Source organism: Artibeus jamaicensis, unplaced genomic scaffold (genome assembly GCF_021234435.1).
Source record: "Artibeus jamaicensis isolate MK-2021 breed Jamaican fruit bat unplaced genomic scaffold, CSHL_Jam_final contig_233, whole genome shotgun sequence".
NCBI classification, from domain to species: domain Eukaryota; kingdom Metazoa; phylum Chordata; class Mammalia; order Chiroptera; family Phyllostomidae; genus Artibeus; species Artibeus jamaicensis.
The window spans coordinates 48808830-48825695 of NW_026521486.1; the positions used below are offsets into that span (position 1 = coordinate 48808830).

The 16866-nt window shown below is 50.6% G+C and overlaps 1 protein-coding gene across 6 annotated transcripts in view; it reads right to left on the reverse strand.

Annotated features, from left to right (window-relative positions):
• Positions 1–14110: 14110 nt before the first annotated feature.
• NCKAP5L (NCK associated protein 5 like) overlaps positions 14111–16866 on the reverse strand; it is a 30372-nt gene continuing 27616 nt past the window's right edge. For all 6 annotated transcript variants that reach the window (XM_053661955.1, XM_037136393.2, XM_037136385.2 and 3 more), the window contains 5 exons: positions 16412–16574; positions 16135–16216; positions 15524–15832; positions 15303–15445; positions 14111–14975 (listed from right to left, as the gene is read on the reverse strand). In XM_053661955.1, coding sequence (XP_053517930.1) covers positions 14760–14975; positions 15303–15445; positions 15524–15832; positions 16135–16216; positions 16412–16574 — 913 coding nt within the window. In that variant the 3' untranslated portion in view covers positions 14111–14759. The remainder of the gene's footprint in view (positions 14976–15302; positions 15446–15523; positions 15833–16134; positions 16217–16411; positions 16575–16866) is intronic.

The window sequence follows — 16866 nt, forward strand, 5'->3', positions numbered from 1 at the left end:
ATACAGCTACTGCATAATGTTAATAATGTTATCTTGGTTACGTTCTTTATAAGTTACCTTTTAGCGGCCTGGCTGGTGTGGATCAGTTGGTTGGAGCATCACAATCCCATAGACCAAAGGGTCGCTGGTTCAATTCCTGGTCAGGACACTTACCTCGTTTGTAGGTTCAATCTCCAGTTGGGGTGCATACGGAAGCCCACTGATCCATGTTTTTCTCTCACATTGATATGTTTTCTCTCTCTCTCTTCCCCTCCCTTGCTGTCTCTCTAAAAGCAATGGGAAAAAAATGTCCTTGGTGAGGATTAAAAAAATAATAATAAAATAAAAGTGATCTTTTAGAGATGCATACTGAATTATTTATAGATGCACTGATATGCTGAGATTTGTTTCAAAATGATGCAGCTTCAGAGAGTGGGGGGTAAAGTTGCAGCGAGTGCGGCTCCATTGTTCGGAGCCTTGTCCCGCAGACCGAAAGGTTCTGGGTTTGACTCCCAGTCACAACACATGCCTCGGTTGTGGGTTTGGTGCTCAGGTAGGGCACACACGAAAGGCAAACCAACTGATGTTTCTCTCTCACACTGATGTCTATCTCCCTCTCTCTCTCCCTCCCTTCCCCTCTAAAATAAAATCTTTAAAAAATATGAACGTGCCCTGGCTGGTATAGCTCAGTGGATTGAGCACGGGCTTGTGAACCAGGGAATCGCGGTTCGATTCCGTCAGGGCACATGCTTGGTTGAAGGCCAGTTCCCAGCAGGGGATGCATGAGAAGCAACCATACATTGATATTTCCCTCTCCCCTTCCCTTCTAAAGAGAAATAAAGAAAAAAACTTAAAAAAATATGAACAGTAAAATAGCAATAAATAGATATCTATCAATAGTTGAAGCTAAGATACAAGATGAATGAACAGGAAGAACAGAAACAGATTCATAGATACAGGGAAAAATCTGATGGCTGACAGATGGGAGGGGGGTTGGGTGAAATAAAATGGAGGGATTAAGAAATTGATAGTAACAGAATAGTCATGGGCCTGCCTGGCCAGGTAGCTCAGTTGGTTAGATCGTCTTTTTGTTTTTATTTTTAAAGATTTTATTTACTTATTTGTAGAGAGAGGGGAAGGAAGGGAGAAAGAGAGGGAGAGAAACCTGGATTAGTTGCCTCTCTCACACTCCCAAATGGGGACCTGGCCCATAACCCAGGCACGTGCCCTGACTGGAAATTGAACCAGCGACCCTTTGGTTCTCAGGCCAGCGCTGAATCCACTGAGCCACACCAGCCAGAGCTATAATAGAAAGTTTTTTTAAAAGAAACTTAACAATTGTCCAGGCAAGAGAAAAGCTGGTTTGAAATAGAGTGGTAATTATAAAGATAGGAGTAAGGACAATAGAGTACTACATTCAGGAAGTAAAATGTCCAGGCATTAGCGAGTGAGCAGATGTGGGGAAGTGAGGAAGACGGAAGACTCAAGGGTGGGTGACTCTCAGGAGTCTTTGTTCTTCCTATGAGCCATTTGCCAGCTGTGAACACTTAAACGGGTTACTCAACCTTTCTGTGTCTCATTTTGCCCTGTGTAGAGTGGAAGTGAATACTACTTACCTCATACTATTATTGTAAGGATTAAGTTAATTAAAATATATAAAGCACTTAGAACAGTGCTTAGTAAAATTCTAAGTGTTCGCCCTGGCTGGTGTAACTCAGTGGATTGAGCGCGGGTCTGTGAACCAGAGTATTGCGGTTCGATTCCCAGTCAGGGCACATGCCTGGGTTGCAGACCAGTTCCCAGAAGGTGATACACAAGAGGCAACCATACACTGATGTATCTCTCCCTCTCTCCTTCCCTTCCCCTCTAAATATAAATAAATAAAATCTTAAAAAAAAATCTAAGTGTTCATTCTTTCACTGGTGAGGGCCGGACTGGGAGCGCGAGGGTAGTTTTGACTTTGGACATGTTGAAAATACAATAGTGAGGGACTCCCATGCAGATGCCAGAAGGTTTGCATGTGAATCTGAAGCTGGGGGACTGGGGTGGGGGCGGGGGGGGGCAGCAGTAAAGCAGATGACCATGGAAGTGAGTCAGCCCCTTGAACAGACACTTCAGCAAAGAGACACAAATGGCAAATAAACACATGAAAAGTTGTTAAACATTATTAGATATTAAGCAACTGCCAAGTAAAGCAACCATGAAATACCACTATGTACCTATTAATACAGCTAAAACATTTTTTTAAAATAGCAGTAACAGACTTCTGCCAAGATGGAGGCATAGGTGGATGTGCCGTGCCTTCTCACACAACCAAGTTTAGAGACAACTAAATATTAACAACAGAAAACACAACCAGAACACGGAAAACTGAACTTTTCGGAAGTCCGCTAACAACAAATTCTTCAGCCCGACCGGTAAAGGGCGAAACCGGCGTCTGGTGAGGAGCTGCGAGGGAGGGCTCGGTCGGACCCGGGCGCGGAATCCAGACGCACGGGTTCCAAATGCAGGATTGGACCTAGTGAGCGACCAAGCAACCCACCGGGTGAGCGACTGCAGAGGAGACAGTGGGGAGGCGGTGCAGCGAGTTGACTGCGGTCGCCTAATTTGCGCGAGACAGCGAGGGAGTGGGCGATTGGACCGGGCCGCGGCGGCAGGAGGACCCCATTTCCCCGACCCAATACAGCGAACACCAGGCGCTATCCCACCCCACCCAGGGTCGCCATTTCCCTGTTCTGACCACGCCCCCACATACAGCATCACAACCCAGCGACCTGGGAGTCCAAGGCGCAGCTCCTCGCACTTAAAGGGCCGAACAGACCAAAAATGTCGCAAGGAGACCTCAAAGCCCCAGAGCCTATAGATCTAAGCGATGAAGAAATAGCAAAACTCTCAGACGCACAGTTTAAAACACTGGTGATCAGGATCCTCACAGAACTGGTTGAGTATAGCCACAAATTAGAGAAACATATGAAGGCTAAACTAAGGGAAATGAATGGAATTGCACAGGACACCCATAGCAGATGAAAAGGAAACTGGGACTCAAATCAATGGAGTGGACCAGAAGAAAGCAAATAATGGCCAAACAGAAAAGAGTGAAGGAGCAAGAATTCAAAGAAATAAGGAGAGTCTTAGGAACCTCCAGGACATCTTTAAACGCTCCAACATCCGAATTATAGGGGTACAAGAAGGGGGAAAGGCACAGCCACCAGTGGAAAAACTATTTGAACAAATAATAAGGGAAAATTTCCCCAATCTGGCAAAGGAAATAGACTTCCAGGAAATCCAAGAAGCTCAGAGAGTACCAAAAAAGTTGGACTCAAGAAGGAACACACCAAGGCACATCATCATTACATTAGCCAAAATTAAAATGAAGGAGAGAATCCTAGAAGCAGCAAGAGCTAAGCGGACAGTCACCTACAAAGGAGTCCCCATCAGACTGTCAGCAGATTTCTCAAAAGAGACCTTACAGGCAAGAAGGGGCTGGAAAGAAATATTCCAAATCATGAAATCCAAAGACCTACAACCAAGATTGCTCTATCCAGCAAAACTTTCATTTAGAATGGAAGCACAGATAAGGTGCTTCTCAGATAAGACCAAATTCAAGGAGTTCATCATCACCAAGCCCTTATTATATGAAATGTTAAAGGGACTTATCTAAGAAAAAAAAGTTAAAGAAACATGAACAGTGAAAGGACAACAAACTCACAGTTATTAACAACCACACCTAAAACAAAAGCAAACTAAAAGGACAGCTAGATCAGGAGTGGAAACATAGAAATGAAGATCTCAAGGAGGGTTAGCAACAGGGGAGTGGGAAGAGGAGAAGGGGGGAGAAGGTACAGAAAATAAGTAGCATAGACAGTAGATAGAAAATAGATGGGGGGAGGGCAAGAATAGCATGGGAATTATAGAATCTAAAGAACTTGAGACACATGGTCATAAACTAAAGGGGGGGTAATGGTGGGGATGGGGGGGTAGGGTGGAGGGGAATGAAAGGGGGAATAGAACAACTGTAACAGCATAATCAATAAAAAAATTTTTTAAAAAATAAAATAGCAGTAACAGCAAGTACTGGTGAGAATGTGGAGCAACTGGATCCTTCGCACATTGGCATCGGTAAAATAAAGTGGTACAAACTCAAAACGCCAGTTGGTAACTTCTTATAAAATAGCATGTATTAACCATAAACCCTGCATTTGTACTACTGGGTATTTATCTAGCTCAGCTCCGCATTTCCTAGGACGAACGAATGTCTGTTGTATATATAAGCAACAGCATCGGTGCGTGAGGAAAAGAAGGAATGAGGGGAGGCTCTGTGCGGGAAGGAAGGTCCCCTGCAGAATTTCCTGACTTCAGAAGGGTCAGGTGCAGAGAGGCAAAGCAGGCCCAGTCCTGCCTCCTTGCTAATGCTGTGTGCCTTGGGACTGGACGTAGGAACAGTGCCCACCGCGATGCGGCGGTGGGAGGCCAGACCGGCAGGGTTGGTTCCAGGGGAAACAGATGTGGATAGGGAAGAATTTATGTCCATCCAAGTCTATATACTCGTATCTTCTGTTCTTTGTGCAACGCTCGTAGTGGGTATGGGGTGATGGTAGCCAGGATTTCCTGCATTGGTCTCAAACGAAGGGACGGCACCGTGTATTTCCTCTTTTCACCACAGGGTGGCAGTTCAAGCCTGCAAACCTCGGGATGGGAGCTGCGGCAATTGCAGCGCCTGGTGGTGATATACTTTCCAAGTGTTCTGTGGGTATTTTCTTTTTTTGAGTACAAAGGATTGTAAAGAACGTATGAGGCAAACTTAAGTTTGCGATTTTTAAATAATTCCTCGAAGTGCTTCTGCCTTAGAGAAAGCCCCCACTGCTACTCTGTTGGGCTTCTGCTGCCCTGGGTCCCGGCTGCCCTCTGGCCAGGCTCCGCCCTGCCTCCTCACTCTCCTGCTGGATCGCTCCGCATTATCAGAGGCCTATCTCCAGCCTCCCTCTCCCTCCACGTCCACACCACTCTGGGACAGTTCAGTGGTCCTGTGGATGACTGCACCACACAGCTCTGAGGTTCCTTGATCTTCACACCTCCGGTGACTTTGACCTCCACTCATTTCAGCCAGAGGATATGAAAGTCTAGACTTCTACCATCAGACCGAAACCCACATCCTTCCAGCTCTCACATCGTCTGCCCCGCCTTTAAAAAAAGAGCAAACTTTTCTTTGCTGGTTTTACAGGGAGAGAGAGAAACATCTATTTGTTGTTTTACTTATTTGTGCATTCACTGCTTGACTCTCGTATACCTGAATGTGTCCTTACCAGGGATCGAACCTACAACCCTGGTGTTTTGGGACGATGCCTGATTCAACTGAGCTACTGGACCATGGCCTCTCTCTCCTCACCTGCACTTTGGTTGCATTAAAACTCCAGACCTGCCCCTTAACACTCCCCACCCCCCATACAAGACTATCCTGCTCCTTCTGTCTCGGGTGGGCACATGTAACCAGGTTCTTGGAAATCGGGACAAAGAATTGAACCAAACACAGAGTTTATAACAGAGAACATGGGAGCAGTTTAGCTCAAAGCAGACGTTGATCACATGGCCTGGAGGAATTCTGTTCTTATAGGGCAGATTCTTCCTGGGTAGTTGGCGGGCTTTTACTGCACATGTACAGTAGTTGTATTACTTTAAAGCTACTGCCCATGTGGTCTCCCATAATTTTCCTTGATTGGCCACCAGAGAAGGGCTCGCACAATGTTACCGAATGGACCCCCCTTCTCCTGGGGTGCCCCTGAACTAGGTTTGCCTTGCCCACCACCAGGGAATTATAGCTCTCAATGTCAGAGATTGGTGAAAAGGAAAGGAATTATTTATTCACAAGTTCTACTGATGTAAGAGAAATGACTTAATGTCTTCATTAAAATCCTAAAGTCCCTTGATACACCCACAAACACACACAGTCCTTCCCTCCTCCCTTTGCCTGGTCCAGGGTACCATATCTCAGGGAAAGAAATAGAAGTTCATGGCTCAGGTAGCCCCTGGTTCTTCCCAGTAATCTGTGCTTGGCTAGCAGGCCTCCCTCGGTTCCCAGTTCCATCAGCTGTGTTGCCAGCTCTCCAATTCTTACCCCAAACCCACATGGCACCTTCTCCTGGCCCGCCAGCAAGAGTCCTCTCACCCCCTCCCTCCTGCAGCGTCTCTCCCGCGCTCCTCCACACTGCTGGGAGAGAGCTCTGCGGCGCTGCTACAGCCTGCCTTCCGGCTTCCTAAGCTGCATGGTTCTTCTTGCCATGGCTGCCGCATCCGGGTTTGAATCCAGCACCAATCTTCCTCTGCAGCTCCATTTCCGACTCCTCCCACAGTTGGCTACACCTGCCAGCATTCTCATATTTTTCCAGCTTTTCTGGGCTGCCATGAGAAGTCCAGGCAGGTGTGGGCCCTGTGCTGTGGAGCCAGCCATCTCCAATCTCTTACACAGGCTCAGTAACCAGGGGGAGTTGCCTCTCAGTTATGTCCTGGGTGGAAGTCACTCCCATCTCCCTGACTCATAGCATGGCCACAGCTCTTTGATATATCCATGAAACCGGTCAAAAGTTATAGGTATACCTGGCTGGTGTAGCTCAGTGGATTGAGCGCGGGCCTGCGAACCAGAGGATCGAGGTTCGATTCCCAGTCAGGGCACATGCCTGGGTTGCAGGCTGGTTCCCTACAGGCCAGTTGCCAGCAAGGGAGGCACCAAAGGCAACCATACATTGATGTTTCTCTCCCTCTCTCCTTCCCTTCCCCTCTAAAGATAAATGAATAAAGTCTAAAAATTTTTTAAAAAAGTTATAGGTCTATTAAATGACCATTCTTGAGGTTATTTGCAAAACTGTTGCTGTGCAGAACAACCCTCAGTGGCCCTGCTCCGTGTGTGCCGCCCCCTTACACTTTCAATACCCTCCTCGCATCACCTCCATGGACTCAGAGCTGAACCGCCTGCGTTTGCATCACGGCCCTTCCTCGGACAAGCTTTGATAGTAGGCAAGTTATGTAAGCTCTCACTCTCTCATAGTAAAGTGCAGATGACAATACTTAACTAAAAAGAGTGTGGCGAGGGCTGAGTTAGTATGTATAAGCATTTAAAACAGTGCCGGGCACACTGTAAATCTGTGCACGTGTTTGCTTATTATTATTATTATTATTACTCAAGCTGGAGCTCATGGTGGATGACCTCACCAGCCAGCTGAACTTCATCCGCAAAGCCCATCCCAGCACTAGCCCCACAGTCTTTTTTCTCTCATCCCGAACCAGGCCTCGGAAACCACAAAAACCCCCGCTCTCCTGGGGATTGGCGCCACCCGCTGGCCAACGATGCTCTTCAGCCTCCGGGGAGCTCCAGGTTCCTTTGAAAATCCTTGACTTGTCTGGAGCCTGGTCCTTCTCCTCCAGCTGCAGTGACCATTCCCCATCTTCACCACTTTCTCCCCCCACATGGCACAAACAGGTCCCGCTGAGGTAAACTGGAAAATGTGGCCGCCACGTTCTGCGGCTTTCCCATCAATGCGTGATGATCACGCTGATCCTCATAGACCCGGGCATCCCCTACTCGGTCCCCACCTCCTGAAACCCTTCCGCAGGGACCTAGAGCTCATGACCCAGCATCAGCAAACTCCCTGTGGACAGAGCCTCTCTGAAGGTCCCCGTGCCTCCGGCTCCCCGGCTCTCCCCGAGGACGCCCCTCTCCCTGCAGCCCTCTCAAGTGGGCATTGCTTTCTTTCCCTTGGCCCATGTGCCACCGAGCCTGCAGGTGTGTGGGTGCCCTCCTTGCTCCTCAGTGCTGCTTCCAGAATGTTCTTCCTTAAAGTCCTTCAGCTTCAGACCTCAGGCCAACAGACTGAACCACACACTCCGACTCCTTTTACATTTACCAGTTTCTTATTTCTTGAAGGGCTTGGCTCCTGCCTCACTATCATTCCCTTTGATACCAATTCTGTCCTCATTCTTGGCACCTTCAATATCCACCCAGATAATCCTCTCAATACCCTGGCCCCTCAGTTCCATGATCCCTTCTCCTCCTTGTCCTCTGCTCTCTCTGAGCCACTCCCTCCCTTGGTCACTTCCGGTCCTGTCATTACCAAGAATTGCAACCCCTCTGTTTCAGTGTCCCAGGTTGCCTTAACAAAGTACTACAGACCAGGTGGCTTAAACAACAGAAATTTATTGTCTCACAGTTTTGGAGGCTAAAAGTCCAAGATCAAGGTGTCGGCATGACAAGGGAACTCGAGAGTTAAAGATTTTACCATCAGTCATAGTTGATAGAGTTAAGTGATTAATGCCTGTGGAAAGCTGTTCCTGGAACTGCAATACATGACTCCAGGAGGTGGACAAACATTCAACCTTGTGCCCCAGGGGGTCTGCAAGCAATGGAGATGGCATCTGAGCCACTGTGGTGCAGATCAAGAATTGTTGACCAACAGACAAAGAAGCACTAGGAAAATTGCCTCTGGACTGCAACTCTTACCCAGTTAACCTTTTCCCCAACCCCTTACCTACCTTTTCATCTCCTTACAAAAAGGTCAGTTTGAGATGAGATGTTAAGATGGTCTTTGAGGGTACATGACACATTGTTTTCTCAGATTCCCCAGCATCTGAATAAAGTGCCCGTAAAGATTCAATCCTTGTCTCTACTTATTGGTTCTGGTAGTGACAGGCAGTGCAAACGTCACCTTTCCCCGTTGCTGGCAGGGTAGGTTCCTTCTGAGGGCGGTGAGTGCGAGTCTCGTCCAGGCCTCTCTCCTAACTTTTGGTGCCTCACTGGCAATCTCTGGCATCCCCTGGCTTGTAGATGCATCACCTGATCTCGGCTGTCATTTCACATGGCATTCTCCCTGTGTGCATGTCTGTTCTGGGTCCAGTTCCCTACTTTCATAAGCACACCAATCATATTGGAGTAGGGCCCACCCAAATAACCTATTTTAACTTGATTACCTCCGTAATGACCCTATTATGGACTAATGTCACATTCCGACCACTGGGGTTAGGGCTTCAACCTTTTTGGGGGTGAAGGTGTTAGAATGTACTGAGAGATGGAGGACCTAAGCCAACACCTACGCTGGAACAAAGAAAGTATGCGTCACCAGCTGAATACCTGACCACAAGGTTCCCTATTATTGGAAGCAACAGGCATAGCTGCCGGCACCCTGCTGGAACCAGTCAGATCCTCACTGCTCCTCCCCTCTCCCTCAAGCTTTTCCCAGAAACCAGGCCCATAAATCTCCTGGACTTTCTGTTGCTGAATCAGTCACCCCTGACCAGAGGACATTGTCTTACAAACACCTATACCCTGGACACTTGGGACAGATCAGCAGGGTGACCCACCCTCCCCAGGGGTCTGCTGCACACCCTTAAAAACCCTTCTACCCTTGCCTTGCTGCTGCAGTCTGCTCGAATCAGCCTGCCTGATCCTAGTATCCTGCCTTGAATAAAAGCCCTTAATTCGATCTTTTTTGCTCCCTGTCCTTTTTTTGGCTACTTAACAGAGGGGACACAATTTAACCCCTAACACCTTCCATAATCTCAATTTCATGCATCCCATGCTCTGACCAGCACATTCTTTTCAACACGTTTCCAACTCATTCCCCCACTGATCTGACCTCCTGCACGCCTGTTTTCTATTGTTCTCTTTCTCTTCTCTGCCCAAGGTAAAGCCCACAGCCAATTGACAGAACCACCCCCTTGCAAACATCTGTAATTCCCTCGTCTCTCCCTCCTCTGCCTCACTCGCTCGGTAAACCAGCAGCCCTGGCTCACCCAACTCGTTGCCCATTCTGTGCCTAATGTGGCCAGAACCACTCCCCCCAAAAAAACATCTGCGTTAAGTCTCACTTTAAATTTTAATCACCTCAAATAGACCCTCATTCTGCTTGGTAATCCTGCTACATCTCAAGTCTATTCGCCCTTTTGAACTCCTCCGACATGACTATCACCCGATCTCCCCTCTCCTCAAACTGCCAACACTTCTTTCTCCCATCCTTCCTCCTGGCTGATGACCTTGATTATTTCCTTGAGAAAATAAGAGCAACCAGAAGAATACTTCTTTCTATAAGTACCCACCCCCACAGACACCCAGCTACCTGCCTTGCGCCTCCTCCTTCCTGGACCCGTGGATGCTGCTGCAGGCCGCTCACGCCTCAGGGCCCAGCGGCCACCTCTTGTCTCTCCTGCATCACCAGATTTTCTCTGTGGCGCCATTCCCGTAAGTATAAGAGAGCACTTTAATTTCTTCTATCTTTAAGAAACCCTCTTTCAGGACCTGGGAGCAGCAACTCCATGATACAATGAGCACAGCCCACCCCCAAGATCCTAGTTCTCAGTATCATTTCCCACGAACAGAAAGAAACCAGGGGTCTTTGGACAAAACGGCTGATTCCCGGGCTGGGCTGCGGAAAGTCCAAGATGAGTCTCGAGCATGTTACTCCAGAGAGCAGGTCGTCGAAGGATGGCAGGGATTTGTCAAAAAGACAGAAGTCACCTTGACGGGATTTCTACTAGCCAAATCACGGACAATTTGAGCATCGAAGTAAATGATGATAGTAATAGATTGTAAGCCATTGAATAAAATAGGAAACTGTGAGTCCCTACGGATAGAAATATATGAATAAAAAATTTGATTAAAGTAAAATATTTGTATAGTTTCAGAGTACCTACTTCTCCAGTATGTTCTTCCTATTAATTATAAAGGGGAAAATGGTAGAGGTATAACAAACACCAATTTAAGTAATGAAAATGAACGCCCTTAGTCATGAGACAGATAGAAACCATGGCTCGTAAGGTACAAAAGTGTCAAGGTCATGCAAGTGAAGGAAAGACTGAAGGATTGATCCAGACTGAAAGAGACGAAAGAAATATGGCACTAGATGCAACGTGTGACTTTGAGGGACTAACGAAGGACATGATTTGGACGCCTGGTGAAACTTAATACAGTCTAAAGCTTAGGTTATAGTTATGTATTGATTCCTGACTTTGATGATGGGCTTGGGGATATGCAAGAAAATGCCCTCTTTTTTGGGAAGGAAATAAACATTGAAGTGTTGGGGTGATGGATGATCAAGTTGGCAACCTACTCTCAAATAGTTTAAGGGGGAAAAGTGCTTTGTATTGTACTTGAAACATTTATGTAAATTTGAGTTTCAAAACTAAGGCCTAAAAAAAATAAAAATCTAATTTCTCGACCCGCTTCCCCTTCCTGGTTTCCCCTCCCTTGCTCCTTAAGAGAGGCGGCGGTGCTCCACCTCTCCCCCTCCCGCTTCTCTGTGGCCACGCACACAGCGTCCATTTCCATCAGTGCTTTTGCTAAGGTCACCCATGACCTCCACGTTGCTAAATCCAAAAACAACCTTCCATCCTCCCCTTGCTGGACATACCAGCAGAATTGAATTCTGATTAAAACTTTCTTGAAACATGGTCTTTGCTCGTGCTCCAGGGCCTCTCACTGTCTCTGGGCAGCATCCCCTCAGTCTCCTGTGCCGTCTCATCTCCTCTGACCTCACTGCGACCTTCCCTCTCCTTACCCCCTTGGTGGTCTCCCCCAGTCCCCTCGCTTTAAGTAACATTCAGGTGCTGATGACTTACCGTAATTTACATCTCCACCCAGGCTTCTTTTCTGAATTCTGGACATCCATAACCAACTGCCTTGTCCCTCTTTTGCACTGGATGTTGTCAAGTACACACACAGCTCAAGTTCCATTGCCCATCACCGACCTCCTGATCTTCCCTTCCCTCACCAAGTCTGCTCCATCCACAGTCTTCCCGTATCAATGAGTGGCAACTTCTCCTTACCAGTTGCTCCAAACACCTTGGAGTTGTCCTTGACTCTTCTCATTTCCTCGCGGCCATCACATGAGCGAATCTTGTCCCTAATGTCTCCACCCTGGGACAAGCCATGACCACCTCTCACTGGAGTCACCCAGAGGCCTCCCTGCTGGTTTGCTCCATCCTTGCCCTCCACAGCTTATTCTTGTCACTCGCTAATGACTCGCCACTTCACTCTGAGCAAAAGCCGAAGTCCCTACATGGGGCTACAAACTCTATGAGATCACTACTTCAAACTGGCTGAGGTTGGTAATAATGATGTGAATGATAGTCTCTCTTATACACTGAAGAAAATTTATTGATATGCATAAAACATTTAAACTAAGCTTACTGTATGACCCAGCAATTCCATTTATAGGAATTTACCTCAGGGAAATACCCAAGTGGCCAAAGGTACAAGTGCAGCACACGCCACCCTGTTTGCCATGGGAAAAGGGACCAGTACGGCGCCTGCACGTAACAGAAGCCCGTGTATGACAACAGAGGTTCACGGGCTTCGGAAAGACCTCCAAGAAATATCAAGTGCTCTCCTGGCTGGTGTAGCTCAGTGGATCGAGCTCGGGCTGGGAACCAAGGGGTCGCTAGTTCGATTCCCAGTCAGGGCACATGCCTGGGTTGCAAGCCAGGTCCCCAGTGGGGATCACATGAGAGGCAACTACACATTGATGTTTCTCCCTTTCTCATCCCTTCCCCTCTCTCTAAAAATTAAAAAAAAAGGAAATATCAAATGCTACCAGAAGCAGATAAGTAACTATGGAAGAATCCCATTTTTTAACAATATATTTGCCCTAGCTGGTGTAGCTCTGTGGATTGAGCACAGGCCTGCAAACCAAAAGATTGCAAAAGATTGCAGTTCGATTCCCCGTCAGGGCACATGCCTGGGTTGCAGGCCAGTTCCCAGCAGGGGACTCACGAGAGGCAACCATACATTGATATTTCTCTCCCTCTCCCCTTCCCTTCTAAAGATAAATAAATAAAAAATTTTAAAAACCCCACAATATATTTTATTGGTTATGCCATTACAGTTGTCCCATTTTCCCCTTCATTCCCCTCTACCCTGCACTCCCCTCGCACCCACAATTCCCCCCTTCAGTTCATGTCCATGTGACATAAGTTCTTTAGCTTCTACATTTCCCACACTATTCTTGCCCTCCCCCTATTTTCTCCCCACCATCTATGCTACTTATTCTGTGTACCTTCTCCCCCCTTCTTCTCCTCCCACTCCCCTGTTGCTAACCCTCCATGTGATCTTCATTTCTGTGGCTCCGCTCCTGATCTAGCTGTCCGCTTAGTTTGCTTTTGTTTTAGGTGTGGTTGTTAATAACTGTGAGTTTGCTGTCCTTTCACTGTTTATATTTTTTATCTTCTTTTTCTTAGATAAGTCCCTTTAACATTTCATATAATAAGAGGTTGGTGATGATAAACTCCTTGAACTTGACCTTATCTGGGAAGCACTTTATCTGCCCTTCCATTCTAAATGAAAGCTTTGCTGGATAGAGCAATCTTGGATGTAGGTCTTTGGATTTCATGACTTGGAATACTTCTTTCCAGCCCCTTGTTGCCTGGAAGGTCTCTTCTGAGAGATCAGGTGGGCGGGAGGCTGGCCTGCCACCGGGTTTGCCTCCAGGTTACTGCTCAGTTTCATGCCCAGTGGGAAACCCAAGGGCTGGAGCCCCACGACCACCCCCAGCTTCTTACGCCCTGTGGGGAGCCTGAAAAATCTCCCAGAAGTCTAGACCCTCATTCCTGGCCTCCCTCTCCTGAATGAGAATTTGAGAGCCAGGGGACTTCTGGCTGAAATGAGGTAGAAATAGGAGCAGGAGCTGGGCAAAGACCAAGATCGGAGGAGAAATTTAGAAGGTGGCAACAGTCTGAGACCTAGCTGTGCCTGCCCTTCATGACGACAGAAGGCTACACTTAACTCTGCTCACCGTCTAACCCCTGAATCTCAGAGTCTGCAGGTCCCACCCATCTGGTACGTACAGGGGTTTAAATACATGCCCACGGCTACCGTCCCCAAGGGGCAGCCCACCTTGTGCCCCGCCCAGGCCCTGGGCCAGGGGAATCTCTCCAACACAGCCTCCGTTCCAGGCCCAAGTGGACCCCAATCCTCCAATCCTTAGTTACCTTCTAGGTAAGCCCGGTCAGCTCCCCTGGTAGGGGGGTTGCTTCAGAAGGGTGCCTAGGGCTGAGTCTCACCCCCACCCCCGACCCTGGTGCCCACATTCTCCCCCCACCTGTCTATCCCTGAATTCTCCCACAGGACAAACCGAGGCGGGGGCACAGAGGGGCCTCTACATTTTATTAGGGACACCGCAGAAGCAGAGGCTGGAAGCAGAGCAGCCGCCTTTGTAACAACAGATAAATTAACCGCAGTGCGGGGATGGGGGTAGAAAGGAGTGGGCCAGGCGCTTTAATATAAAAAAACAACAACAAAAAAGACAGACAAACGAACCCCAAAGACATGGGGCAGGGAAGGGCAGCACCATCCAGACGGCAGGGAGGACCAGGGCAGATGAGAGAGAAGGCAACTTGACCCCTCACCCCCAAGCCCTGAGAGCACGCGGCCTCCGGGCTGGCCCCGAGGGGGCTGGGGCAGGGAGCGGCCAGGTTGGGCGCAGATGGCACAGCTGGTGGGCAGGAAGCCCAGCACCACACGAGGAGGGCTCAGCACGAAGGAGGAGCTGGGGCTGGGCACAGAGGCCTGGAAACGCAGGCCCTCAGAGGAGGAGCCTTACTCTGGGTGAGAGGAGGGACCGAAGGCGGGGTCTCTCCCTGAGCTGAGAGTGGTCATCTCCTCCACAGCAGCGGGGGGCTGTGGGGTGTGTCAGGGACCCCTTCGCCTTCTCATCCGTCTGCCTCCTTGGTCCCTTGAGGGAGGAGCCCATGGGCCCGAGCAGGCCGGGCGGTCTGTGGTCTGAGAGGGGCCGAGGCGCAGCTCCTCAGCCCTGACTCCCACAGGAGGACAGCGAGTCGTAGAGCGAGTCGCTGAGGGACTCCGAGGTCTCCAGCCCTGGAGGGCCCCCGCTGGCCGCTCGGCCCTCCTCGCCCACGTCCGACGTGCTGGGAGTGCGGCTGCCCCCGAACTCGGGGCCCTGGGGCGTTGTGGGGGCTGGGTGGCTGTGCTCCAGGCTCCGCTTCTGGTCCACGGGCAGGGCCTGAGAAAGGAAGGGGGCTCGGGAGGAACCTCCTCTCACCTCCCTGCCAGGCCTGGACGGCCCTGGGCTCTGCTCTGGGGCTGGGGACTCTGCAGGCGAGGCCCGCCCAGGTGGGGTGTGCCCAGAGGAAGCAGGCTGGTGGCGTGACAGAGCACAGGCCCACCAGGGTTCTGTGGAGGGAGAGAAATACTTCCCCCAAGAGGGGTGTAGGAAGGGGGCTGTCCCCTCAATCCACCGGGACAGGACTGTATCTCACTGGAGAAACTGGCCTCCCGCTCTTCCCCCCCCACCTCCAGCCCTATTCCCTTCCCCTTCAGCTGTGCTTACCATGGGGGTCCTGGGCAGCCCCTCCAATTGTCGGGGTGGACACAGGAAAGGGTCGGTGGAACCACCAGCTGCCCTGGCATTGGGGAAGGTCCAGTTTTTGGCCAGTTGGACAGGAGGGGAAGGTCCTGGGTCTTCACAGGGATCTATGTAGAGACAAGGAGAAGGCAGGTGGTGGTGGGTGGAGCCCCAGGGACAGCCCACACCCCCGCCTGGACACTCACCATCAGGACAGGTCTGATGGCCCCGGTGGCCTGGAGCAGCAGTGAGCAGCGCGGGGAAGGCCGGCATGCTGGGGTGCCGCCCGCTCACCAGCAGCTCCTCTATGCCCGGCACCTCCCGCTCCAGTGTGTGGGCGCGGCGGGGCACTTTGGTAAAGAGTGGTGGCCGAGCTGGGGGCCCCCCGGGTGGGGGCTCCAGCCGTGGTGGCTTGGTCTTGGGAGGATTCTTGCTGGGGGTACCACTGCTGCCATGGTCGGGGGGCGGAAAGGTCCCAATGCCACTGTCCAGGGTTCGAGTCAAGGAGCCACAGGCTGGGGAGGGGAGCGTAAGTCACCAACGTGAGGCTGCAGGTGGGTCATCCACCCTGACTTCTAGGCTCCTGCCCCTGCCCTGGCTCCAGCCCTGGTCCAGGCCCCTCCAGGCCTAACAGGCTTAGAGAATGGGGGGCAGGTACCCTGAGGGCAGGAAAGGACAGAATTCCGTGCAGCCCCAGTGCCCACCTGGTGATTGGCACCAAGATGGCACTCGGGGCCTGGCACCTGCTGCAGTGACAGGAGGGAGTAAAGCAGCGGGTGAGGAGCTGGACACACCCTTGGCCCCAGACCCTGCTGACCTGTGAAGTGTGAGGTGGGCACTGGGTCGGCCAGACTGTCTTCTGAGGACACCTCTTCCCGCCTCCCTGGCTCGCCGCTCGGCTGCAGGAAACAGGAGACCTCTGAGCCCACCCCTCCCTAAACCGCACCTTCGGGACCCCTGGAGTACGGACCTGAGAGCACCCAGAGGGTACCTGTCCTCAGGGGACCCTCCCCAGCACCCTCTACCACCCCTCCCCCCCAAAAGAAGCCTCGGGGAGGGGAGTCCTCCACCCAGCCCCTGCTCCAAGAACTTGCCTTCCCAGAAGGTTTTCCACAGCCCTGAAGAGGGCCCACCAGGCCATTTCTGGGCCCACAGGCTGGCCAAGCATTCTTGGGGTCAGAAGACACTGGCTGGAAGCCACCATACTCAGGTCTGGGCTCCCTCCAGCTCTTGGGTGGCAGCTCCTTGCCATCCACCCTAAGGGGCAGGAGTGCAGAAGCGGTAAGGGCTAGTGAGGTGCCCCACACCACCCACGGGGAAGAGGACATGTCCCTGGTGGTTGCCCCTAGCAACCCAGTCTGACATGAGAACAGGCAGAAACCCTAGGGAAAACCCCAGGGGAACAGCAGGGGCAGGGAAGATGGGGGACTCTCCCAAAGCTGTCCAGGGCCAAGCCTGGAGACCACTGGACGGTGCCAACATGTAGATGGCAGGCCTGGCCATGTCCTGGTCCACACAACTCGCCCTGCCTGCCCCAGCTGCACCCAAG